Source organism: Hibiscus syriacus, unplaced genomic scaffold, assembly GCF_006381635.1.
Source record: "Hibiscus syriacus cultivar Baekdansim isolate YM2019G1 unplaced genomic scaffold, ASM638163v2 tig00110328_pilon, whole genome shotgun sequence".
Lineage (NCBI taxonomy): Eukaryota > Viridiplantae > Streptophyta > Magnoliopsida > Malvales > Malvaceae > Hibiscus > Hibiscus syriacus.
In genome coordinates, this window is record NW_024062685.1 from 6,836,021 (window position 1) to 6,862,629 (window position 26,609).

Sequence of the window (26,609 nt, forward strand, 5' to 3'; positions counted from 1 at the left end):
TTATCTGAATATGGAGATGCTTTGACACAATAAGATGTTCAATACCCATTTGATATGATGCCTTCAAGTTCTAGGAGGAGGCATTCAATTGCGAGCTTTTTCGACCTTAATATGGAGATGCCTTCAATACAACACTAAGTTTGTGGCCCGTATGACACGATGCCTTCAAGTTCAAGGGGAAGGCATTCAACTACCAGCTTGTTGGACTTAAATATTGTCATCATAAAGGAACCCTTATCTCTACCAGAAGATCCTTTTCTTAAGCCAACCGTGGATGGTGTTGAGCCTGTACTATTCGTTAAACCTGAATCACCTCAACAACACACCGGAAATAACATCCCCATCTACCGAAAGCCCCGAATATATGGAAACATCCTCCAGCATAATAGTGCATTCCCTACACATAAGATGGAATGTGTGTGTGTCTGGTCTCCACGTCTCAATCAGTGCATAAATAAGGGCGGGTTCAAGTTTACAGTACCCTTCATATTTCGCTATGTAACTAAATCTAGCCTCGGTTAAATACGGCCAGACACGATATGATATCTCTAATTTAGCGTTACGAATATATGAATCTAATATACAATCATTCTCCTAATTAAATAAATAGTAAACAAATTAAAATATAAACTAATACTAAAAAATTAAATAAATAAAATATTCACAATAATTAAAAATAAAACAAAATTGTTACTATATTGACAAAATGACTCGAGATATTATTCTAATCTAAACACAGTAACTCACCATCCATTTTATAACTGCAAAAAGTAATAAAAAATTAATACAATAAGATATAATAAAATAATAAACTATTAAATTATCATAATATAATAAAAAAACATTTTTACCTTCTAAAAACTATAACGAATCTATTAAAAGTTTGATAGAATGAAGAATGAGAGTAATTTTAGTGTGGTTTGAGTGTTGTATGAGGAAATATTTATAAGAGAGGGGGACTGACGGTTGGACAGTATTAAAGGTTGACAGGTGATATTTAATTGGAAGGCGCGATGCCTGAGATGCCCTTTCCCCCAGCTGTCCGCGAAGGCGCGCCCCTACAACAAGTCTTTCCGACTGCATACAGAAGGCAAGATTTGAAACCTTTTTTTACTGAATGAGCCTTCTTTTTTTTTTATGAATTTTCTTGTCTATTTATTGGAGTAGATCTATACATTCAAGTCAAACTAACAATTCTCATTTAATCCTAATAAATTTGGTAAATATCATAAGTGCCTTTGGTGATGATGTATTGGGCGAGAATGTTCAGAACAAATAGATATGAAGAATGTAAAACTACAGCCTCTTTCAGGATGCTTCTTCAGCATGTTCACCAACCATTTAAAATGTCTTTTCTTCTACTAGCCACTAGGGAGAAAACTATCCTTTTGACAGATGATGTCGGGTAGAAAATTCTAGGTTAAGTAATGAAAAGTGTAGAAAAGAACACTTGTGTAGAGTTTTAGCGAGAACTAAATGGGAGAAATTCCAGAATCCAGGTATTGTAATGGCACTAATGATTTGTTTAACGATATTCCAGGTTTTGCGCGCAAATAACGTGGAGAATTCCATGAAGCATTGACTTCACATATCAATGCTGGTCTGCTAGACCCACATTTTGTACCATCCAAGGTACGGATTGGTGCATTGTTGGCCGAGATGGGGTCAGTTGCATTGCCTGTGGCAAGAACTGTACTCTCAGACGCGTTGAGGATCGAACCTACCAACCTTAAGGCTTGGTACCACTTAGGTATGGTACATAAGGATGATGGTAGGCTTGCAGAAGCCGTAGATTGCCTCCAGGCAGCATCGATGCTTGAAGAGTCAGACCCTGTTGAAAACTTCAGGTCTATCCTTTGATTGGCCTCCATACCTTTCAGGTACTGGAATCTAATATATGCTTATTTTCTCTAATATTTACCGTAAAATCTGTAACTGGAATGCTAGCTTCCCCTACATCTTTCATGAGCAGCCTGCGGCACACGATCCAGTGCACAGACCGTGACACATACAGGGATGGCGCTTTTCCTGTTTCTTTAATTAATGTCATTTGTTCCACAAAAGGAAAGATCAAGCCAAAAGGAAATGCAATTTGAAAGGAAAATGGGATGAAAGAAGAAGGAAAGAATATAACAGATGTTTGCTGTTAAAAGGTTATAGGAAATGTAGTTAAGGGGAGTTCCCAAATGCTCCTCTAATGGTGTTATTTGTAAAATTGTATCAACTGCCCTTGAAATAAATGCCGACAAAATAATCCTATGATTCATGAAATAATATTAAGTAGTTAATTTAGTTGCAACTTACAATTATTTATAATTCATGAAATAATAATCCTATAATTCATGAAATAATATTAATAATATTAAAATAAAGTTATTACGAAGTAGTATATGTTCTAAATACTCTCAATTATTTGACATGAATGCTCAATTATCTTACTGCAATCGTTGATGCTCAAACCCGTGATCTCTAAGAACAATAATGATTCTTTTAACCACCGAGGTAAATTGGTTCCTGCCAATAAACTCTTTTTTTTCTGAATCAATAACCAGCCTGGATGACTTCAAAACCTCGTATCATTCAAAGTGAAAACTGTAGGACGAATTCTCATGGTGGAGTAGCCAAATCCGTCTCCTCGTTACCCGAATCCCTCAATCGATCAGCAGCTTTTTCTACCTAAAGAACACACACCATTTGTTAAAATCATACCATGTTTTTAAACACGTTTCAACCACATGATTTGACTTGTTCTTGAAGAAAGAGATGTTGGATCAAATGTTGTTCAATACCTCCTTGTTCCAATTGGTTCTGGCAGTAATAACAATAAGAATGGTTGTTTGCAGAAAGACTCCAACGATCATCCCCCACCAAATTCCCTGAGTAGTTTCAGATTTGTACACCCAATTTAGTGTTAATGGGAGAGAAAAAGAAGAGATTTGGAGAGAAAGAATCAACTCACAGCTACTCCTAAGCTAGTTTTGAAGCCAAGAACACATCCAATTGGGAGACCAATAATGTAGTATGTTGCCAGGTTTACATATGCCACAATTGCTTGCCATCCACTCCCTATTGCCACCCCTGAAATTCCGTCATAAACAAGCACGTGAGCGAAAAATAACGCTGTTTCGGTGATAAAAAGGAGTTGCAGATGCCGTGATTCGATCACGATTTCGAAAGAATATGCGTTCTTTCACCTGAGAGTATAGGCTGGATGCCGTTTAGGAAAACGGAGATGGCAAGCAGTGGAGTCAAGTCCGAGACTGCTTCAATAACCTCAGAGTCACTAGTAAATGCTTTGCTCAACGCAACCTTGAATACCAAGACGATTACACTGAAAACTGTACTGATCAATATGCTTGTCCCGTTCACCACAAAAACCGAGAATTTCGCGACCCTTGGATGGCCTGCTCCTAGCTCGTTACTCACTCGAACACTGCCGATGACGAATAGAAAGTTATATCAAGTGCCAAAAGTAATGAAATTATCCAGTTTGGTTGGTTTTGCAAACCTGGCGGATGCACTGAGGCCTAACATGAATTGCATGTCCCAGTTCAAGTAATTCATGCTGAAAATAAATGAGTCGAATTAGGAATTTTACCTAGTTTTCGAAGAGAAAATGTGAGTGAAACGTGGGGCATTGACGTACCAGATTGAAATCGAATCCAATGAGATTGTTGGATTAGTAAGGAGCCCTGATATCAGCACTAATCCTTGGCTGTACCAGATCTCCAAACTGCATCATTTTAAGAAGAAAAAGGAGTTTAAAGTAGCTCCTCAAAACCAACATGATCCATTCGATCGACGAGTTTAATTTAAAGTCTAGGACAAAAGAGACACATACCAAAGCATAACAGCAGAAGCAACAGTGAGCTTGAAATAAGGCCACATTCCGGACAAGGCTCGAACGGATAAACCAGTCCAAGTGTTCTTACAAGAAGGGCTAAAAATGATATAAACTCCGTTTATAATGACAAGAAACCACCAAGAGAGGCTGAGAGTAAGAGCTGCTCCGATCAGTCCATAATCCAACACAAAGACAACAATCCAAGTGAGAAGAATGTGCACCAGAAATACCCCGACCGCCATATAGGCCAAAGGGTTCACTATATTCTGTGCCTGCAAGAACCTCTGCATCGGGCAACTTACGGCGAACGCATAAATTTGAGGGATCAAACCTCGAGCGAAGACTTGGCCTTTCTGAGCAATGCTATCGGTTTGGCCCATTGCCTGGAGGACATCACCAGAGAACCAGTACAGAAATGTTAAAACAACTGCTGCTCCCAAATGCAAGATTATTGCTCTTTGGCAAATGATTCCCATTGCTGAATATTGCTTGGCCCCATAGGCTTGTCCACACACGGTTTGCACTGCACTGGCCATGCCTAACTGTGAGAAAAAGAGTCAAAATAATAGTGATAATATATGATTTTAAGTAAAAAAGAATCTGGGAATTGTTGGAAAATGAAGAATACCATGATCCCATAGGCAAGACCCTGGATACCAACACTAGCGATGGAAGCACCGGCGAGCTCTAAAGCGCCCAAATGTCCGGTGAACATTAAGGTGACGAAGCTGAGCATGTAATTGAAAATGGAAACTACTATAGAGGAACCCGATAAAAGCCAAAGAAGCCTGGACTCCCATGCCACAAGCCTCGGCCACCATTGAAGTACAACTGGCCTGTGCTGCAGGAACTCTTCGATCGCGACGGATGATATATCGGGTATGTGAGAATGCGACTCAAGACCGAGTAGCAATGGTTGATACTCCGGAGCAGCTGAACCCATTGTGTGACAACAGCAACTAACTAAAGAATCTAGCAAAGATTATTGTTTTTTTCTCCCTTGAAGTTTGACGCTTTGAAATGTATACACTGGTAGAAGTAACAGCCAATATGTTTAAACTAGTTGGTCCGTGGCATTGTAATTAAAGAAGTTAACTACCATTCTTTTTGGATAGATAAAAGAGAAGAGTAGATAGCTAACAAATTTGTTGATTGTGTTGGTTTCAGTTTTAGTGCAGTTAAGACCAAATGTTGTCAAGGGACCAATGTCTTGTTCAGATTGTGACTCGGGTTTTTGTTGCCAAATTAAATGCTTACGAGTTAGGTGGTCCACAACACCACGGGCACCTAATAAACTACTTTTCTTTTGCAGCTGTGCTTTTATACGACATTTATAATATGAGAAAATAACCTCATTGACCAAAAATCTCATATAATATACGATTTTAATCAATTTTTTCCGGATTTGCCAAAATGACCAACAAAATCGCAATGCGATCGCTAATTCGCAACGCGATCTCCATTATCGCAAATTCGCGTTGCATTTCGCGTTGCGATTGTCTACAGTGTCGTTGCGATTTTCCCAATTCGCAATGCGAATAAGTAAATCGCAACGCGAATTGGGAAAATCGCAATACGATACTGACTATCGCAATACGATACTTACTATCGCAATACGATTTACGTATTCGCGTTGCGATTTTCATAAATCGCAATGCGATTAAGTAAATCGCAATGCGAATTAGGGAAATCGCAATGTGAATACGTAAATCGCAATGCGAATCTTACTATCGCAATGCGATTTACATAGCGCCATTCGTATTAACGCGTATTTTTTTTTCAAATTCCAAACACGAATTTTTTCTTAATAAATCGGAAACTGAACCGTCCACAGTAATCGCAACTCATAACCTCAAACCTAAAATCACAACACTCAGTCCCATCTCCATCTCTCACTCTCTACGGCGAAATCCGTCCCCATCTCCGAAGATTCCCGTCCCCATCGCCGGCGAAATCCCTCACAACCATTCACAGTCAAAAATCCCTCACAATCATTCAGAAATGGAAAATCAACCTCCGAGGGTTAGTTTTATTTTATTTTTATTTTGAAATTTTTGCATTATTTTAGGTTTTTCATATTGAGATTGATGATAAGTTTACTGGTAATTTCAATAATAGATTAACCATTTCACTTAGATTTCTTATTAAATTCATTCGATTGCTGCCAATACTGCTAAACTGTTTAGCCTGTGAAGTTAGTATTTGTCTTTGTTTTGTCTTTTGGTTGAAGTAATGCAGAAGAAGAATAGTTTCGAGAATGAAAATCGCAATGCGGAAATAACTATCGCAACGCGGAAATAACTATCGCAACGAGAGAATCGCAAAGCGAAATAAAAATCGCAACGCGAAACCAAAATCGCATTGCGATGTTCATTTCGCGTTGCGATTTTCATTTCGCGTTGCGATAGTCATTTCCGCGTTGCGATTATCATTATCTCGTTGCGATTTTCATTTCAACCAAATGACAAAACAGTGTTGCAAATTTTAGTTTCAAGAATAAACTACTATTTATGTTTATTGTTTTTGGTATATCTTGACAGTGTAGTTTTTGGTATATCTAACTTGGTATGTTTATTGTTTTTGTAGAAATTTTTTTCGGCTTCATTGACATTAAGGAATAAAGTTAGCCTAGCCACTACAATTGCTTTGAAGTTTTCACCTGCACAAAGAAAATTGTTTGAGGAAACCTGCTTCAGGCCATGGCTGAGAGTACAGCATCCGGGTGGAGATGCTAATTTGACCCATTTGTGGCTTCAGACCATGACTAGCAATCTACCCGACAGTATACAACGTGGTGAGGAAGAGATATGGTTTCATTTTCCACCGGCGTATACTTGTTTTGGGCGGAAAGAGTTCTGCTTAATCACTGGTTTACGATTCGGACACGATGATGTAGGCCGGTACACTCGTCATATCACCCGCCCATCATGGTTATCCAAGGTTTTTCCTGATGAGTCAATAGAGAAGCCGAACTTACACGTCGACGACATGAAGAAATTGTTTAATAAGAAAGATGGTTTTACTCGGATGAATGACGTCGATGTTGTCCGAGTATGCCTTCTACTACTTTTGTATGCCGGCTTTTTAGGCAGAGAGGCCAGACAACCTATTCCTCAGGAGCTAATATTATTGGTAGAGGACCTAAATGCATGGAATCTGTTTCCGTGGGGTTCGTATATATGGAAAGCTACCTGGACTAAGTTGTCGTCTGCCTTTGATGACCGCAAAAGTTTGTGGGGCGATGGGTCGAAATACACTTTGTCAGGCTTTGTTTGGGCCTTTAAGGTAAGAATTTCTATATAATGTTTTCAAAATTATAATTAATTATTTAACAATTACTAATGTTTGTTATTATATTGTTTGTAGATTTGGATATTCGAGGCCTTTCCCGCCATGAAGACATATGCAATAAAAACTTCAAATGATATTCCCATGGCTATTTCCTGGAAGAGGAAACGTCTGTTGGATTGGGAAGACTTAATACCATATGCGACAATAAATAATGTAAGTTAACACAAATACTATCATATATAAACAAGTTATTAATAGTAGACGTTTAACTTTGTTTGAGTTTTTATATTTTTAGGAGGCCAACATTCCATTAATGAGACTGACACCCACAGAGGCTGAGCTTGCCACTGATTGGTGGCAAGCTAGTCAGCGTTTTCTTGATGGCACGAATGATGAGCAGCCTCCACTTCCTCCACTTCGAGAGCCATCACCTCACCCAGAGTCATCACCTGATCGACCCGACTATACACCTCTACAACGAGAGCCATCACCTATCCCGTCACATCATCGAGCCTCATCTCCACCATCACCTCATGATAGGCGACCGACAAAGATGTCACGACTTCTATCTCCCTGTTCTCCACCTCCACGAGATGAGTCAAGGGAGTTACGTGATGAGGTCAATGCCTTACGTGAGGAGATCGGTACTCTACGCGATAACGATGGTGCATGGCATGTGGAGGTGTCTACTTTACGTGGTGAGGTTGCCGCTCTACGTGAGATGGTAGTATCGTTGCAGAATGAGGTTCATACTCTACGCAACGAGGTAAGTTTAAGATTTTCCATATTTAACTTGATGATAAATTTACTCGTAATTTCACTTAAATTAACCATTTCACTTAGATTGCTTAGTAAATTTATTCGGTTGCTGCCAATACTGCTAAACTGTTTATTAACACTATGAAGTTAGTATTTGTCTTTTTGTTTTTTCTTTTGGTTGAAGTAAATTTATTCGGTTGCTGCCAATTCTGCTAAACTGTGTATTCTTTAACACTGTGAAGTTAGTATTTGTCTTTGTTTTGTCTTTTGGTTGAAAGTTTGAAATATATTTGTCTTTGTTTTCACTGTTTAAATATCATGTCTGTTTATTTACTGATATTTGTATTTAATTATTTAGCGGACCGATAAGGTGGATGCTTTACGTCGGGTTTTTCTTGCACGACATAGTTCACGCATCAGACGGCGTGCACGTGCTATTAAGTCTCCGTATACCCCAATAGTGCGAAGACACCGCAAGAAGAAACCCGACTCGCCTGTCATCCCTCAAGAGTCCACTCATATCGTTGAAGAGGCCCCTATCATTCCTCGAGAGTCCCCTCCCACCGTTCAAGAGGCCACTGTCATCGTTGAAGAGGTCCCTCTCACCATTCAAGAGCCCGATTCACATGGCGTCATATGTAGGATTCTTGAGAAACCCTCTGACGTGCCGGACATGATGAATTCAAGTTGGCTCTCGTATGAGTTACCAGCCAGTACCATACCGGTATCTGAAGTGGAGAGGAAACAACTATCAGACACAATTCTGGATAACACCCTTTGGGCTAAGACCGCAGTTGATTTTTATCTACATGAGCGGAGCCAGGGGTGTTTCACTGACATATGCAAGCTCAACGATGATATCTATTTGTTGCTTGATCGGTCTTGGTGGGGCGTATTATTAGGGGTCGAAGACAATGGCTATTTCGATGGAGGGGTAAGTCTTATAATTTTCTTATATTTTAATTTGATTATTTTTTTTAAAATTTATGTAAGTTACTAATATATGTCTTTTTTTGTAAAACATCATATCGATGTGTGGGTGTCACGTCATCTAATAATTAGGAAACTTAAGGAAAATAAAAGAAATACACGATATACAATTATGCCGACGTCTTTTAACGCCGTTCACTTGAAGAATCAACGAGATGAATCATTTGCGTTGGGCAATGGACAAGCTAAACTTTATCCTGCATGGTGGGAGGTCGATAAGGTTAGTGTTTATTTTAGATTGAGTTTAAAGGTATTCATAAATAAGTGCGCAAATGAATGAATTATTACTTATGATTGCAGGTGTTTATCCCTGTTTTGGAACGTAACCATTGGCTTCTCGTCGAGCTTCAGATCCCATCCCTTAAGGCAATAGTATATGACAGCATGATAAATTACATATCATTGGCTGATTTAAGAGATATTATTAAGGGATGGAGCTCTCATTTGGCTAAATTCTTGGATGCGATAAATTATTGGACTCGTTCTGGAAACAAGAAGCCAAAGAGGCTCAATATTACAGTTATCAGAGACGAGACCGCGCCACAACAAACGGAAGGAGCCAGAGGGGATTGTGGTCCTCTCGTATGCTTGGTGTTGGAGCGTTTGACGACAGGAAGTATAAAGTATCTACCTCCCACCAATATAGATAGAGCTGCAGTAGGCTTGTGGTTTCGGCATTATATGGCTAGATCGATATATACGAGACGCTGCCTACCTGCATTCGCGTTATAAAAATGTCCATAAACAATTGGTATGTTTATTGGCTTGTGGTTTGAAAATGTTTGGTTAAGTACCTAGAATTCAATAATTTGATGTTTGTAGGTTTTATATGTGTAGAAAGTGTTGTTTGAGCAAATGTTTGGTTTATGCAGGTTAATCTCAGAAGTGAGCTGCGTGAAAATGATGTATGGCTGCAAAAGTTGATTCAATAGTATAAATGTTATTTTCTCTAAGAATTATTGCTTATTTTTTGATTGTTTAATTGATTTGTAAAAGTTGATTTGTTTAATTGATGTTAACATAATTCTTATTTGTGCTTGTTTAATTGATTGAAATGTAATGGTTGATTTTGTTGATTTCAATCTGCATTATGTTGAATGCAAAAAGTACTATCGCAATGCGAAATGAAAATCGCAACGAGAGAATCGCAACGCGAAATGAAAATCGCAACGAGAGAATCGCAACGCGAAATTAAATTCGCGTTGCGATTTTCATTTCGCATTGCGATTCACTCGTTGCGATTTTCATTTCGCATTGCGAAATACCATATGCGATTTTCATTTCGCATTGCGATTCTCTCGTTGCGATTTTCATTTCGCATTGCGATAGTAATTTCCGCGTTGCGATAGACATTAAGATGATTGCCTATTAAGTGATAACAACTGAACAGATCATAGCAAATTTCAAACTCAAGTTACTAATACATGCCTAACTGAAAATGTTAAAAGTTCACACATAAAATCTACATACTACAACTTTTGCATTTAAAAATCACCTAAGTTCACAGTCCCAAAAGGTGAAGCCAGTTGTGATTGGGATTTTAAAGATGATTGCGATTTTGATTGCCTTTTTCTTGACACCATATGAGCTTTGGATTTTGATGATGATCCATATTTTGGTAGAGGAAAAGATGATTGTGATGGCACTGGTGATCCACATGTCAACCTTGTATGACCACTTTCCTTGCACCGACTACATGTCGATCTCTTCTTCTCTTCACCCTTAGACGGTATACGATCGTGACTTTTTGGTCGGCCATGTAGCCTTCTGTCCATGGCTGGTGGCAAAACTGTTTGTAAGTCATCTAGTATGTCCCACTCAGAAGGATGTGGAATAGGGTAGACAATCTCGGCATAAGTCTGTCGATATACTTCTGTAGTGTAGCAATCCATAGCGTATGTGCTTGAATCATCTTGGTTTAGATGAAGAGCAACTTTTATAACATGGCCACACGGATAACCAGATGTTTGCCATTTCATACAACTACACGTCCTTGCATTTAGATCGACAAGCCCATTTAAGTTATTATACAGTACTTCAAACAAAGTGTTTGAACATGGTTCAACTCTCCATGACGTTGACTTCACAACACGTTTCGTTATCTTTTTTTCAGTCCATGGTGTAATACGATGTTCCAATGTTCCTGTAAATTTAAATAAATAATACTTAGTAAAATATATGATAAGTTACGAATTCAAAGAAATAATACCTGCATGGTTTCTTTTCTTGTAGTACCACTGTTGAATAGAGGCTCGAAAAAACTCCATTAACATAGTAATGGGTAATTTCCGTGAATGACGACTTAGAGCGTTGATTGATTCTGCACTATTAGACGTCATGAAACCATATCTTGCTCCAAGTTGATGTACTCTTGACCATCTTTCAAACCATGAACATTCTCCCATGACCCTCCAAAACACAAATCTATCCAAACATGATCAACATTAGATGATTTCATGGTTGTAAATTAATTTACTAAACAAACGAGATGCGAAACTAAGACCTGTTGCCGGATGGGGAAGGATGTCGTTGGATATAGGAACGGATGTCGCCGGAGAGAGTGATAGATGGAGATGGAATGAGTTGTGATTTAGGGATTTAGGTTATGAGTTGTTGCTGCTGCGTAGATATATACACAAAAAATTTGGCTTGCAAAACTAAAACCTGTTGCGAACTTTGAAACTCGCATTGCGATTCTGTATTATCTCGTTGCGAAAGTCAGAATCGCGTTGCGAAAGGCAATCAAAATCGTAATCATCTTCTTCAAAATCCAAATCACAACCAGCTTCACCTTTTGGGACTGTTAACTTAGGTGATTTTTAAATTCAAACGTTGTATTATGTAGATTTTATGTGTGAACTTTTAACATTTTCAGTTAGGCATGTATTAGTAACTTGAGTTTGAAAATTGCTATGATATGTTCAGTTTTTATCACTTATTAGGCAATCATTTGATCATCGCAATGCGAAATGAAAATCGCAACGATATAATCGCAATGCGAAATGAAAATCGCAACGAGGGAATCGCAAAGCGAAATGAAAATCGCAACGCGATTTTAGTTTCGCGTTGCGATTTTGTCGTTGCGATTTTCATTACGCGTTGCGATTCTCTCGTTGCGATTTTCATTTCGCATTGCGATTCTCTCGTTGCGATAGTCAATTTCGTGTTGCGACATGTTGTTTTGCCTTCAACATAATGCAGATTGAAAATCAACAAATCAACTATTACATTTCAATCAATTAAACAAGCACAAATAAGAATTATGTACACATCAATTAAACAAATGAACATTTACAAATCATTTTTTACAAATCAATTAAACAATCAAAAAATAATAATAAGAAAATGTATTTCACGAATCATTTTTGCACCCGTACATCCATTTCACGCAGCTCACTTAAGAATTAACCTGCATAAACCAAACATTTGCTCAAACAAGACTTCCTACACATCTAAAACCTACAAACAGCAAATTATTGAATTCTAGGTACTTAACCAAACATTTTCAAACCAAAAGGAGTATATATGTTAACAAAACTTGCATTTGACTTACCAATTAACAATGGATAGTTTCATAACGCGGATGCAGGTAGGCAGCGTCTCGAATATATCGCTCTAGCCATATAATGCCGAAACCACAAGCCTACTGCAGCTCTATCTCTATCGGTGGGAGGTAGAAACTCTGTGCTTCTCGTCATCAAACGCGTCAAGCACATGCATACGAGAGGACCACAATCCCCTCTGGCTCCCGGCGATTGTTGTGGCACGGTCTCGTCTCTGACAACTGTGACATTGAACTTCTTTGGCTTCTTGTGTCCAGAATGAGTCCAATAATTAATCTCATCCAAGAATTTAGCCAAATGAGAGCTCCATCCCTTGATAATATCTCTCAAATCAGACAGTTATATGTAATTTATCATGCTGTCATATACTATTATCTTCAGGGATGGGAGCTGAAGTTGGAGGAGAAGCCAATGACGACGTTCCAAAACAGGGATAAACACCTACAATCATAAGTAATAATTCATTTATTTGCGCACTTATTTATGAACACCTTTAAAAAATTTAAAAAATAAACACTAACCTTATCTACCTCCCACCATGCAGGATAAAGTTTAGCTTGTCCGTTACCCAACGAAAATGATTCATCTCGTTGATTCTTCAAGTGAACTGCGTGAAAAACCGCCGGCATTATTGTATATCGCGAATTTATTTTATTTTTCCTAAGCTTCCTTATTATTAGAAGACGTGACACCCACGCATCGATATGCTGTTTTACAAAAAAAAAGACATATATTAGTGAATTACATTAATTTTTAAAAAAATTAATCAAAATCATATATAAGTCAAATATAAGACTTATCTCCCCATCGAAATAGCCACTGTCTTCAACCCCTAATAGAACACCCCACCAAGACCGATCAAGCAGCAAAAACATTTCATCGTTGAGTTTGCTTATGTCAGTGTAACACCCTTGGCTCCGCTCATGTAGATAAAAATCAACTGCGGTCTTAGCCCAAAGGGTATTATCCACAATTGTTTCCGGTAGTTGTCTCCTCTCCACTTCAGATACCGGAAGGGTACTAGCCGGTAACTCATACGAGAGCCAACTCTCATCCATCATGTCCAGAACCGGTGGGGGTTTCTCAATACTTCGATATATTACCCCATGTGAATCGGGCTCTGGAATGGTGGGAGAGACATCTTCAACGATGACAGTGGCCTCTTGAACGGTGGGGGGGACTCTTGAGGGAGGATAGGGGCCTCTTGAACGATTGGAGGGGACTCTTGAGGGATGACAGGTGAGTCGGGCTTCTTCTTGCGGAGTCTTCGCACCATTGGGGTGAACGGAGACGTAATAGCACGTCCACGCCGTCTGATGCGTGAACTCCATCGTGCAAGGAAAACCCGACGTAAAGCATCCACCTTATCGGGCCGCTAAAAAAAATTAATACATAAATCAGTAAATAAACAGACATGATATTAAACAAAGACAAATATGTTTCAAACTAGCATTGTATTCACCCAAGTCATTATTCTATCATAGTTCACAAAATGCTCAGATAACATTCCAGAAGTAAGCACTTATATAAACATTTAAAATGACAACATATATAAACATTCCAGAAGAAGAATAGTTTACTTTCGCAACACGAAACTTAAAATCGCAACGCGAAAATGACTATCGCAACGCGGAAATGGCTATCGCAATGCGAAATGAAAATCGCAACGACAAAATTGCAAAGCGAAATGAAAATCGCAACGACAAAATCGCAATGCGAAATGAAATCGCAACGCAAAACACAAATCGCATTGCGATTTTCATTTCGCGTTACGATTTTGTCGTTGCGATTATCATTTCGCATTGCGATTTTGTCGTTGCGATTTTCATTTCGCTTTGCGATAGCCATTTCCGCGTTGCGATAGTCATTTTCGTGTTGCGAAAGTAAACTATTCTTCTTCTGCAAATTGAAACTTAAATGGATTGCATTACTTCAACCAAAAGACAAAAACAAAACCAAAAACAAATACTAACAAAAACAGTTTAGCAGTATTGGCAGCAACCAAATGAATTACGAGTATGAAAAATCTTAAACTTACCTCGTTGCGTAGAGTATGAACCTCATTCTGCAACGATGCTACCATCTCACGTAGAGCGGCTACCTCACCGCGTAATGTAGACACCTCAACACGCCATGCACCATCGTCTTTGCGTAAAGTACCGACCTCCCCACGCAAGGCATTGACCTCATCACGTAACTCCCCTAACTCATCCCGTTGAGGTGGAGGTGGAGAACAGGGAGATAAACGTCGTGGCATCTTTGCCGGTCGCCTATCTTGTGGTGATGGTGGATAAGAGGCTCGATGATGTGACAGAATAGGTGATGGCTGTCGTTGTGGAGGTGTATAGTTGGGTCGATCAGATGATGGCTCTGGGTGAGGTGATAGCTCTGGGCGAGGTGATGGCTCCCGAAGTGGAGGCTGCTCATCAACCGTTCCATCAAAAAAACGCTTACTGGCTTGCCACTAATCAGTGGCAAGCTCAGCTTCCGTGGGTGTCAGCCTCTGTAGAGGAGTGTTGGCCTCCTAACAATATAAAAGCTCAAACAAAGTTAAACGTGTACTAGTAATAACTTGTTTATAAACATATGGTAGTATTTATGTTAACTTATATTATTTATTGTCGTATACCGTAGTAAATCTTCCCATTGCAAGGTCCGTTTCCTCTTCCAGGAAATAGCCCTGGGAATATCATTTGAAGTTTTTATTGCATATGTCTTCATGGCGGGAAAGGCCTCAAATATCCAAATCTACAAACAATATAATAACAAACATTAGTAATTGTTAAATAATTACTTATAATTTTGGAAACATTATATAATAATTCTTACCTTAAAGGCCCAAATAAAGCCTGTCAAAGTGTATTTGGAACCATCGCCATGCAAACTTTTTCGATCATCCAAGGCAGACGATAACTTATTCCATGTAGCTTTCCATAAATACGAGCCCCACGGAAACAGGTTCCACGCATTTAGGTCTTCTACCAATTTGATTAGATCATTTGGAATAGGTTGTCTGGCCTCTCTGCCTAAAAAGCCGGCATGCAAAAGAATTAGAAGGCATACTCGGACAACGTCGACGTCATCCATCCGAGTAAAACCATCTTCCTTATTCAACAATCTTGTCAGGTCTTCTACGTGTAGATTCGGCCTCTCCAGCTCAAGAAAAACCCGGGATAGCCATGATGGGCGGGTAATGTGTCTAGTGTACCGACCTACATCATCGTGTCCGAAGCGTAGACCGGTGATTAAGCAAAACTCCTCCCGCCCAAAACACGTATACGCTGGTGGAAAATCAAACCATATCTCTTCATCACGACGTTGTATAGTCTCTGGTAGATCGCTAGTCATGGTTTGAAGAAACAGGTGTGTCAACATCGCATCTCCACCGGGATGTTGTACTTTCAGCCATGGCCCGAAGCATGTATCCTCAAACATTTTTCTTTGTGCAGGTGAAAGCTTCGACGCAATTGTTTTGGCCAAGCTGACTTTATTTCTTAAGGTCAATTGAGCCGAATAAAAGTTCTACAAAAACAATAAACATACTAAGTTAGATATACCAAAAACTACACTGTGAAGATATACCAAAAACAATAATAAACATAAAGAGTAGTAGTTTATTCTTCAAACTTAAATTTGCAACACTGTGAATTTCGTATTTGTCTTTGTTTTTTGGTTGAAGTAATGCAATTCATTCAAGTTTCAATTTGCAGAAGAAGAATAGTTTCTGAAAATGAAAATCGCAACACGAAAATGACTATCGCAACGCGAATTTGACTATCGCAACGAGAGAATCGCAACGCGAAACTAAAATCGCGTTGCGATTATCGGTTGATTTAATAAGCAATCTAAGTAAAATGGTTAATCTATTATTGAAATTACCAGTAAACCTATCATCAATTTCAATATGAAAAACCTAATAATAATGCAAAAATTTCAAAAAGAAAATAATTAAAAAAAACTAACCCTCGTTGGTTGATTTGGTTGATTTTCCATTTCTGATTGTGAGGGTGGCTCTGAGAGATGGAGATAGACGGATTTCGCCGGAGATGGAGATGAATTTCGTCGGAGATGGGTGAGAGAGTGAGAGATGGAGATGGAACTGAGTTGTGATTTTAGGTTTTAGGTTTTAGGTTATGAGTTGCGATTACGAGATATACTGTGGACGGTTCAGTGTTCCAATATATTAATATTCGTGTTTGGAATTTAAAAATAAAATACTTGGCCAGGATACTAATGGCGCTTTGAAAATCGCATTGCGATTATGTATTATCGCGTTGCGAAAGTCAGAATCGCGTTGCGAAAGTCAGTATCTCGTTGCGATTTTGTATTATCGCATTGCGATAGTATCGCATTGCGATAGTCAGTATCGCATTGCGATTTTCCCAATTCGCGTTGCGATTTACTTATTCGCATTGCGAATTGGGAAAATCGCAACGACACTGTAGACAATCGCAACGCGATTTTCAACTATCGCAACGCGAAATGCAACGCGAATTTGCGATAATGGAGATCGCGTTGCGAATTAGCGATCGCATTGCGATTTTGTTGGTCATTTTGGCAAATCCGGAAAAAGTTGGTTAAAATCGTATATTATATAAGATTTTTGGTCACTGAGATTATTTTCTCTTATAATATTCCTTAGCCAATGATCGTCTCTAACTCAACTCGTTAGTGATAAAAAATAATATTATTATTTCTAAAATATTCGAATTCGAACAACTACGACTGTATAAAGTATATTTAATAAACTAAAATTTTGTTGAATATGTATTTCCTTGTAATCACTCGTTATAAAAAATAATTGCCCCAACTATTTCCCTGGCACTTACTGTCACTTCTACTTCACGTGACATTATGGTGTCCACATTATATACCAGATTCATTTTCTAATCTGAAGGAAAACTACTATAACAAATCTACATATAAACAAAACTTCTAGAACCTCCTTGCTATTAAGCCAAGATACAGTCGATACATTTAATACTAATTAAATGTTTAAAAGTAGCAGCAAATAAAAAAGACTTGGTATAGATGAAATAATTATGCCATAAAAACCGTAGACAATAACAATATTGCAATTATTATCCCGAATAAAACTTGTGTTCTTTAGTATAATAATGCCAAGTTACAGAGATCTCATACTATAATTTACACTCACAGTAGATTTTCAACACACAAGCTTTAACATAGAAAAGAAAGTACCAACATTCATTTTCAGCTCCCCGAATTCAGCCTTGAGGAGCATTTCCCTTCAGCATCCAAGAGTCCCATAGATGGAATTCCATAACCAGAAACTTCTATAACTTCCGTCCGCTCATGTAGTCGACGCAGTGGTTGCGGCTATTGATGGTGGTTAAGCATTTGGCTTGGATCGGAGGGGGCAGGATTCAGGCCTTCTTTCCCCATTCGTTGCACTTCACGTGGAGATAGTATCTTGATATACCACACATTGTTCACAAATTCCCTGATTATCACAAATCATTTAAACGAGAGAAATAAGCCACCAAAACCAAGAGCTCACAAATTCCCCGGTCATCAAAAAATATTGAACAAAGATAGCACCCTCCTACTTGTGTGAAATTTTGTGCAAAAATTATGAAGTAAAGAATGCTCTCCATCGCTATCTTAACAGTCGCTGTCTGACAATTATTCAAAAATAAATGAAGGATGGTTTGGAACTTACTGCCAAGGATCATCGCCAAGGAGAAGAATATCATTCTCCCTGTCAACAAATACAAGCTGCCAGCCTGATCTCTGAGGATCCTCTAGTTGGCCTTCAAGACCAAACATTCGAGCGAGCTCACACCGCAGCTCATTATAGCTGCTGAACTTGGAAATATCCAATGTGCGCCCAAAGGACCCCGACTTGTGAACCTATCAACAAGAAAAAAGATAAAAAAAAAACCATGAGAATCACAAGCCATTAGAGAAACTAGATATTATCCTGTAATTAGCTTTTGAACTAAATAGAAAGTCCCCAATACAATATTATCAATACACAACACTCCATTAATTACATGTTTCAAAGACAAATAAACCAGTTGACTTTTCAGCCAAAACAGCAAAAGAATAGTAGTTTCATGAGCAACAGAATCCAAAGAGCTTGCCTTACTGAATAAAGAACTACAGTTGACATATCAGATATATATTGAAAGTGATCCACAAGTCTGCACGACATGCTTTGCCTAGTCTAATATGAGCCTCACAGTGATTTATTCTTCACAACCAGATAAGACAACTCACACATATTTCACCATATAACAATAATCAAAGACATTTGCAAAGATTAAGAGAAGTACTATCACCTTAACAAAGGTTCCAGTTGGAGGGTTTACTTGGTCCACATATTCAGAAGACTGCAAGTAACCTGATTCATCCACACAACTTGAGGTAGTCATGTCTGAATTAAGAGGAAAATCTGTGCCACAAGCACTTGTGAAATTGGAAGCAGCATATGGCAGAGACAATGAATCATTTTCATTTCCAATATTTTTCAGGTTTGTCATCCCATTCTGTAGCATAAGAGATGAGGAATCAATGCTAACCCCAAACAAAAAATTGTTTTGTGGATCAGCTGAGCCGTGGTAAGCAGAATACTCTCTTCCTGGAAATGGAGGTAATAAGTTAGAAAGTTTATTTGACTGTGCAGTTCCTAGCTGTTCAACCTGGGGCAGTACATAGTTAGCAGGTTCAGAAGAAAGCTGCGGTTCAATAGCTGTTGGCTTGGACAACAAAGCAGAAGAAGAGATAATTGGGTTTGATCCATTCATGTTGAGTAAATGGGAAGCTCCAGCATGGGACAATGAACCTAAGATACTTTGCATTGATGAAACATTAGATGTGGCTAGAGAGTTCCCAAGATGATCTGAAAGTGTCTGCTGCTGGCATTGTGAAGCAACAGCTGGCAGAAATGAGGACTGGGCCTGGCAGGCTGACACTTTAGGAAAAGTAGGGATTGCATTAGAAATCTGCTGTTGATCAGACATCTGTGGTGGTTGAAGTGTTTGTGGAGACTGTTGCTGTTGCTGTTGCAGCGGTTGTTGCTGTCGCTGATCATTATAAGAATTGGAACGCTGCAACTGCTGCAGAAACTGAACCTGAGAAGCAGTCTGATTCTCCTGAAAACCAAGCAGAAAAGCATTTTGTGTTTGTGACTGCTGCAACATCTGCCTCTGAATTAGAACAGGCGACCCATTGGACGTGCTCTGTGGTTGCTGGAATTGCAAGAGAGATTGAGAGCCTATTTTTGATGAATCAACAGTCCTCATTTCCTGAAATGCAGCAGCAGCCATTGCTTGGTAAAGATCGGGTTGGACAACACCTGGTATTGAAGAAGTATCAAGCCTTGGCTGTATCCAGGGTGAAACTCCAAAACCTTGGAAGTTTAAAGACTGAAGTCCTTGATCCCCAACCCCTCCTTGAAGCCACATCAGTTGGGAATTGATGCTCATATCACCATCCTTGAAAGCTGGCAACAAACTAAACTCATTCAGAACAGAAAAGGAGAACTCATTTTTCAGGTAAAGAAGAGGTAGAATAATTCCAGGCAAACTTGGCAAAGATTCCAGCATACCGTGGAAAGAGGGTACGGCAGACAGCCATGGTCGCTTCAGACGCAGGGGGAAGGGTGATGAATACATGGGAAAGGTTGTTAATGGTTCAATCTCCCACAGGGACACTCTTGGCTGCTTCTCTCCTGCAGTGGATTCATCCCAGCCAACCTGGAATGTAAGGTAACTCTTTCATGTCAGATACTAGTGAACACATTGCCTATTTAAGGGGAAAAAGAGGGGGAAAATATGGTATTGGGAACTAAAATCATGCACATAGAAACTTCAAACAAACCTTAACAGAGCGCCAATGCGAATTTGGCCAGCGAACAGGATCTAAGTCACTAATGCCGGTTATTGTGCCCATATATCTGATAAAATACCCAAATAAACACCTGGTTACTCAATTTGCCTATAATAATACAGTCAATTGACTTGTAAAAATAGAAGTATTTACTTGATTTCTTTTAAAAAAAAATCAAAGTTTCGTAAGGAAACACCATAAAATTTAAGCAATTCCCGGAAGTAAGAAAACATTTAGAGAAGACTTACCGGCGGACACTTGACTCTTCTGTCTCGAATAGCATTCTAAACCGCATGCCTACAGAAACCCGGGTGTAATAGACTGCTTTAACATACTTGGAAAGAGGGATGACAAACTCTGAAGGACTAGCCCTGTAATCAAGCCACTGCAAATGAGCAAGATCTCATGTTGGAATAGAATCAATATTTTTCAATTAGTATTAAGAAGTTGACCTAGGGTTATAAAAGATAGTGAAACGGCTATTTGTTGCAGCTGCATGAGCTGCTGCAGCAAGAAGACCAATGTGCATGCTATCACTTGACAAAACAGAAGAAGGCATAACAGTCTGAGGACGATTTGCTCTGCGGATACCCAGCAACAATTGATTCTTCTCATTCCTGTTAGAAGAAAACACATAAAAATAAAAACAAAGATAATTGATTAGCAATCGATTAGTTTGACTTCAAAACTAAACAATGTGTATTCCCAAAACCCCGTGATAAACCCAAATGACCAGAATTCGATGCAACCCAAACCAAAAATTGACCCCAATTTTCTCAATCCAGTGTGATTGAATCCACCCAACTGCCACCTCTACCACACACCAGGATGCATACAATAAGTTCATCCCTTTAGAAATGAGAAATAGAATGTAGTACTTAACAGTAGAAGATATATTCATATACCCAAAAAAATGCAGTTCACAAAATTGTTGCTTCCAAACTGTCTAAGCAGGATGATTTTACTAGATTGTCTCAAACCACATCACGGATTTTACAGCTATTAGCAGGATACTTCTCCAGCCAATCACAGAGCAAAGGCACTTTGATTACCAACAAAGTAATCATAAATTATACATGGATGACAGAAAACCCAATTTACCATATAAAAAGGACCGAGTCACCAGCAAAAAGTCTCTTAGCACTAACAAAAACACTCCACCCAGTCGTAAGAAGATGTCTTTTTGGCTGGCCTGCATATGGGAGAATAAATAAATTGATAAGAGGTTTTTACACCCATTGAACTTCTAAACCCTTTCATCACACAACAAAGCATATACATCCCTCAAAATATGATTTTTTTTGTTGCCAAAAGCAGTTCCCACTGTCCTACAGAAACTGCAACATTCCAAGAATTGAATCTGAACATATTCCTATAGGAACTAACAAAAATTGCTAATTCTTAATTAACAGGCAAAACAGTAGGGGTGTAATTCCATTTCATAATTACTTCTTCCAGAAGCAAAGGGCTGCATTAATGCATCTTTTGTGTGCGCTTTTTTTTTTTTTGATAGGAATGGCAGGCCTCGTTAAAACCCCCTTCATGATTAATGGAACATAAAGTGCTCCTTAATCAGCGGAAGGAGGGAAAGAGTGCCTTATAATTCATTAAAACGCATAAATTACATAATACTTAGGGAACAATCATATAGACTCCCTATACACACCAACCCATAGCTTAAAAAATAACAGACCCAAACATAACCAAAAGACTTTAAAGCTAGCCAATACCAGCCTTTGCTAAGGCATCAGCCTCAACATTAGCTGACCTAGCAACCCATCTAATAATGCCTCCCAAACCTCTTAACTTAGTAACAATTTCGTTCACAAGGTCTACATATACATTGGGACATCTATCATAGTTCTTGATCCAGTCCACCGCAATTTTACTATCAGTTTCAACAATCAAGCGATCCTCAAACTGTTGCTGGGTTGAAGCAAAGAAAAACAAGCCCTTCTTAATTGCCATTAGTTCTATCAAAATGGGAGGACCCGGACCAGAAGCCTCTTGAAAAGAACCCACCACCGAGCCATTCTCCACTCTTAGAATTCCCCCAACTCCACTTTTCCTCCAATCTGCAGTAACAGCTGCATCCACATTCAACTTTATATAGCCCTTTGGAGGCCGAGTCCAGGCCTTAATTTTAATGACTGAATATCTAGAATTAGCGCAACAATCCCCAAGCGAAGGATCACAAATAAGACAGTTTATTAGAATAGACGTCTCCTTATAGACAGCTAAGAACCATGCAGCCAGCCGACATCTTGCCATAAAGAAAAGATCAGTCTGATCTAAACTCCCCTTATCAAACACAATCGCATTCCTACATTTCCAGATTGTCCAAAACACCACTCCCGGAATGAAAGACCAAATTATAGAACTAGGCACCAAATCTCCCCAAGCTAACAAAAAACTTTTAGCATCAGCTTGTAAAACTGAACAAACTCCCCAAAATCTCAAAAAATTATTCCAAACAGACCACGCGACCGAGCAAGTAAAAAATAAATGAGAAGAGGATTCATCCACCTTCTTACATAATGGACAAACAACATCAACAATTGCTGAAACTCCTCTCTTCTGTAATTCAAGTTTAACTGGCAACCTTTGATACACGACCTACCACATGAAGATCTCCACTCTAGGAGGCACCAAACCCCTCCAAATGTGCTTCATCCAAAAAGAATCTGCTGTCAAAACAGGACAGCAAGACTTCAAACACGAATTAACAGAAAAAATTCCTTCCCCATTCCCTCTCCAAACCATACCATCTGACATCTCATTATTTAGTGTGAAATTATGGATAACATCCATTAACTCAGCAAACTGATTCAATTCCCAATCACTTAAATTCCTTCTCAATTGAATATGCCAAACCCAAACTGAAGACCGAAACTCCCCAAACTCATTAAGCTTCCCATTTTTGTTTATCGACAGAGCAAACAATCTTCGGAAAACCACTTTAAGAGGGACATCAAGCGCCCAACTATCAAACCAAAATCTGATACTCCCACCATTCCTCACCCTAACATTAAACAAACTTCGAAACTTAGTTCCAAATTGATCCTCATTGAAATGGTTCTTAACCATCGATTTCCAGATCCAAGAAGCATTAGTAGGTAGTTTTTCATTGAACGACAAAAAACTAGAGTCCAAATTATATTTATTGCAGATTACCTTTTTCCACACTGAAACGCAGTCATTAGCAAACCTCCAACTCCATTTCCCAAGTAGAGCTCTATTCATAAAATTAAGATCCACAACACCAAGACCACCCACCCGTTTATCAGAGCAAACTGTCGACCAATTAACCCAATGAATTTTTTTGGCCTCAACCCCTCCTCCCCATAAAAATCTAGCCATGATAGCATTGAGTTTATCATATACCGAAACAGGAATCTTGAACAAGGACATATAGTAGGTTGGTAAAGCTCTTTTGTGTGCGCTTAATGGAAGTTGTTAGATAGGACTCTTAAAATAGTATTTTCTTTTGAGACTTAAGGTAGTTTGATATATTTCTTTGATTATTGTAAGAAGGGATCTTAACTTAACTGGGCGTACATAATAATAAAACTTGAGAAAACTTTTATGAAAAATCATACAAAATTCAGGTCTCTCTCTCTAACAAGTCCTAAGATTTCAATCACCCTATGACATGAACCCACATGTATACTAGTAACATCAACCCAATTTCATTCCATGCAACATTTTATCTTCTCAAATACATGCATCTTGGAAATATCCCCATTAAGTCTTCAAATGCCATTCTAATAGAATTATTGCTAGATGAGTTAACCCTCATTAGCCAATAGCTAAGCTTTCATTAATTGTTTTATAAGCACAAAACCTTACAGCTAATTAATCTTCACAATTCCCTCACAGTTCCTAAGAGTGGAAAAGGACCTAAGCACATCAAAAGCACAACATGAAGAACTTAAAGACGACTGACTTTTCTAAATTGCACATACACTATATTTAAAGCATATATATAAAAAAAAAGCACTTGGGTCATTTTATTTCACAATATTTTCACACAAACATGAATCAAAATCTTGAGAAGACCTAGAAAAATTGAAGTACTTGCAAGGTGAGAAAAAGCATACACTTGCCAAACAAATACTTATTCCACGCAATGAAATTAAAAAAAAGAACAAATACATCCAACAAAGGAAGCAAACAAAAAGAATTAATTGTAATATCTTATTAAAATTTCCTATTTCAATTTTTTTCTTATCCATCATAAATAACTAGCTTCACTTCGTAGGATTCGCATATTAGCTAGGCTTTAAAAAATTATCTAAACCCCAGTACCAAAGGCTCTTAGCCACAATATAATCAGACCAATAACTGATGCAGAATATAGAAAGGATATATCTAAGGTCATCTTCGTAACTTTTAGAAACAACTACGTAAAACACCCAAAGACCAAAGAAATGCTATAGCACATTTGAAATGAAATCAGCAACTTATTCAAAAACTATATGAACTATTAAGCAAAATACAACATTAATCGAAGTCTGATGACAAATTAAACAACAAAAATCATGATAATCTGAAGTTTCTCTTAGAGATATTGTAACATTGTATTGAAATGGGTTGTTTTAATCACTCACCACGAAATACATGCCTAAATTTCCACTCATTTTCATGAAGATCCCGGGCAATTAGTTCTTGAGCGGGAGGTTGCAGGGTGTAATCCTGAAGGAACAATTATATTTAAAGAGAGAAAGATAATGAGTCAAACTAATTCAATTAAACCAGACAACAATGAACTGAATTGCTTGTAAACCTAAGAACACATACCAGGGGAGGAAAGACTTTTTCAGCAGCCCGACGAGGAACAGAAAACCCGCCATGAGTGCTTGTGTCACTTGCCGTCAGTGTTTTACAAAAATAATTGGTTGGCTGTTTGCTGGGTGTACCCAGTTCTCCAGGCAGTAGGTACACATTCTTTTGCTCTTGCTACAACAAAGCTTTCAAGTCAAGAAGGAAAAAATGAAGAGACCAACAATCACTAAATCTACAAAAAAAAATGTCAAGTTCTCATACCTGACTCAGAGGCTGCAACATCATTTGAGCATAAACTTCATCTGTTTCAACATCAGCCTGTACTTAAACACATTGATGAGCAACCAATTAAAATTTTCCATAAACAGAGAATAGTCTATGCAGTTATTTAACTTACATGCATGGTTAAATTGTGAAGCTGACAGATAAGTTGTGGGGGTAAGTTCGGATAGTTTGGTATATGAGCATCTAATTCCTTGTTGGTTGAAGCAGCAACCTGCAGAGGAACCATAAACACCAACAGCACAATGAAATAATAGAAATGAAGTATACAGTTCCTCGTAGAACGCTCTTATCAGTTAGGAGCTTCAGCTGTTCACTCACCAATTCATGCATTAACAACTAGACTACAATGAAGAAATTCAGCAAAACTGAAATAACAGCTTAAATGAAGTTCTATTACACGTTGCCAAAAAAAAGGTTTTGACATCCTTATCATAGCTTCAAATTCCACATTGTCCTCAAAACTTGTGTTAATCTAACTATTTTATTGTGCTAATAGAAAGCATGAGAAACGAGAAAGGTGTGGTTACCTGTTCACTATGACCTTGGGGAAAATATACAACACGGCTTCCAACAGGCGGCAGAGACACCAGAGGACCCGCACATGCATGCCACAGTTCAGAATTCAAACATTTCTTCTCCCCTATACAAAAAGCTTTCACCACGTAATTTCGAAAATCTATAACCTAGTGCAAGTTTGCAACTTTATACTTCAAGGAAAATACTTCAAAAAAAGGAGCTAAAAGCAGTTACCTTCTTCGGTTTGGTGACTAAACCCAGATGAAGACAGTCTCATTCTTCAAATCTCAAAACAGGGGAAAAAGGTTTCTTCTTTCTCAAAGAATACCGAAGAGAAAAAGAGTGGTTGAAACGGAAAACACAAACAACCCTTGTTACTGAAGTATACTCGGAAGTCGTAAAACATCCATAGCTACAAGGGAAAAAGAGAACTTACTTACCCACCCCCACCCCCTTTCTCCGCCAGACGCCTCTCAACCTAAGCTAAAATCAACATAAAAAAATAGGGAACAACCCTTCACTAGAACAGCATAATGGAGCTCAGATCTTGCTTCTTTTTAAACATTCAAAAACACCCAAAGCAAAATAAACCCTAGCTTTCTTCTTGTCACTCAGATCTCAACATTCCAAAGCTTTTCCAAAAGTAAACTAGTATCTACCCCACCCAAAGTGTCCCTCTGCCTCTTATTACTGGAGCTGCTCAGTTGAGTTCGGGAAGTAGA

At 38.5% G+C, this 26,609-nt stretch overlaps 1 protein-coding gene and 1 pseudogene across 1 annotated transcript; both read right to left on the reverse strand.

Moving 5' to 3' along the window:
- Nucleotides 1-2,476: 2,476 nt before the first annotated feature.
- Nucleotides 2,477-4,873, reverse strand: LOC120118271 (protein DETOXIFICATION 41-like). Its single transcript, XM_039138358.1, has 8 exons — nucleotides 4,473-4,873; nucleotides 3,842-4,386; nucleotides 3,647-3,733; nucleotides 3,509-3,565; nucleotides 3,195-3,433; nucleotides 2,960-3,078; nucleotides 2,790-2,876; nucleotides 2,477-2,676 (listed from the first exon to the last, which is right to left on the reverse strand). The coding sequence occupies exons 1-8, from the start codon at nucleotides 4,785-4,787 to the stop codon at nucleotides 2,608-2,610; spliced, it is 1,518 nt and encodes a 505-aa protein (XP_038994289.1). The 5' UTR covers nucleotides 4,788-4,873; the 3' UTR covers nucleotides 2,477-2,607.
- A 12,633-nt stretch (nucleotides 4,874-17,506) lies between these two features.
- LOC120118596 lies at nucleotides 17,507-26,320 on the reverse strand (annotated as a pseudogene).
- Nucleotides 26,321-26,609: the final 289 nt, after the last annotated feature.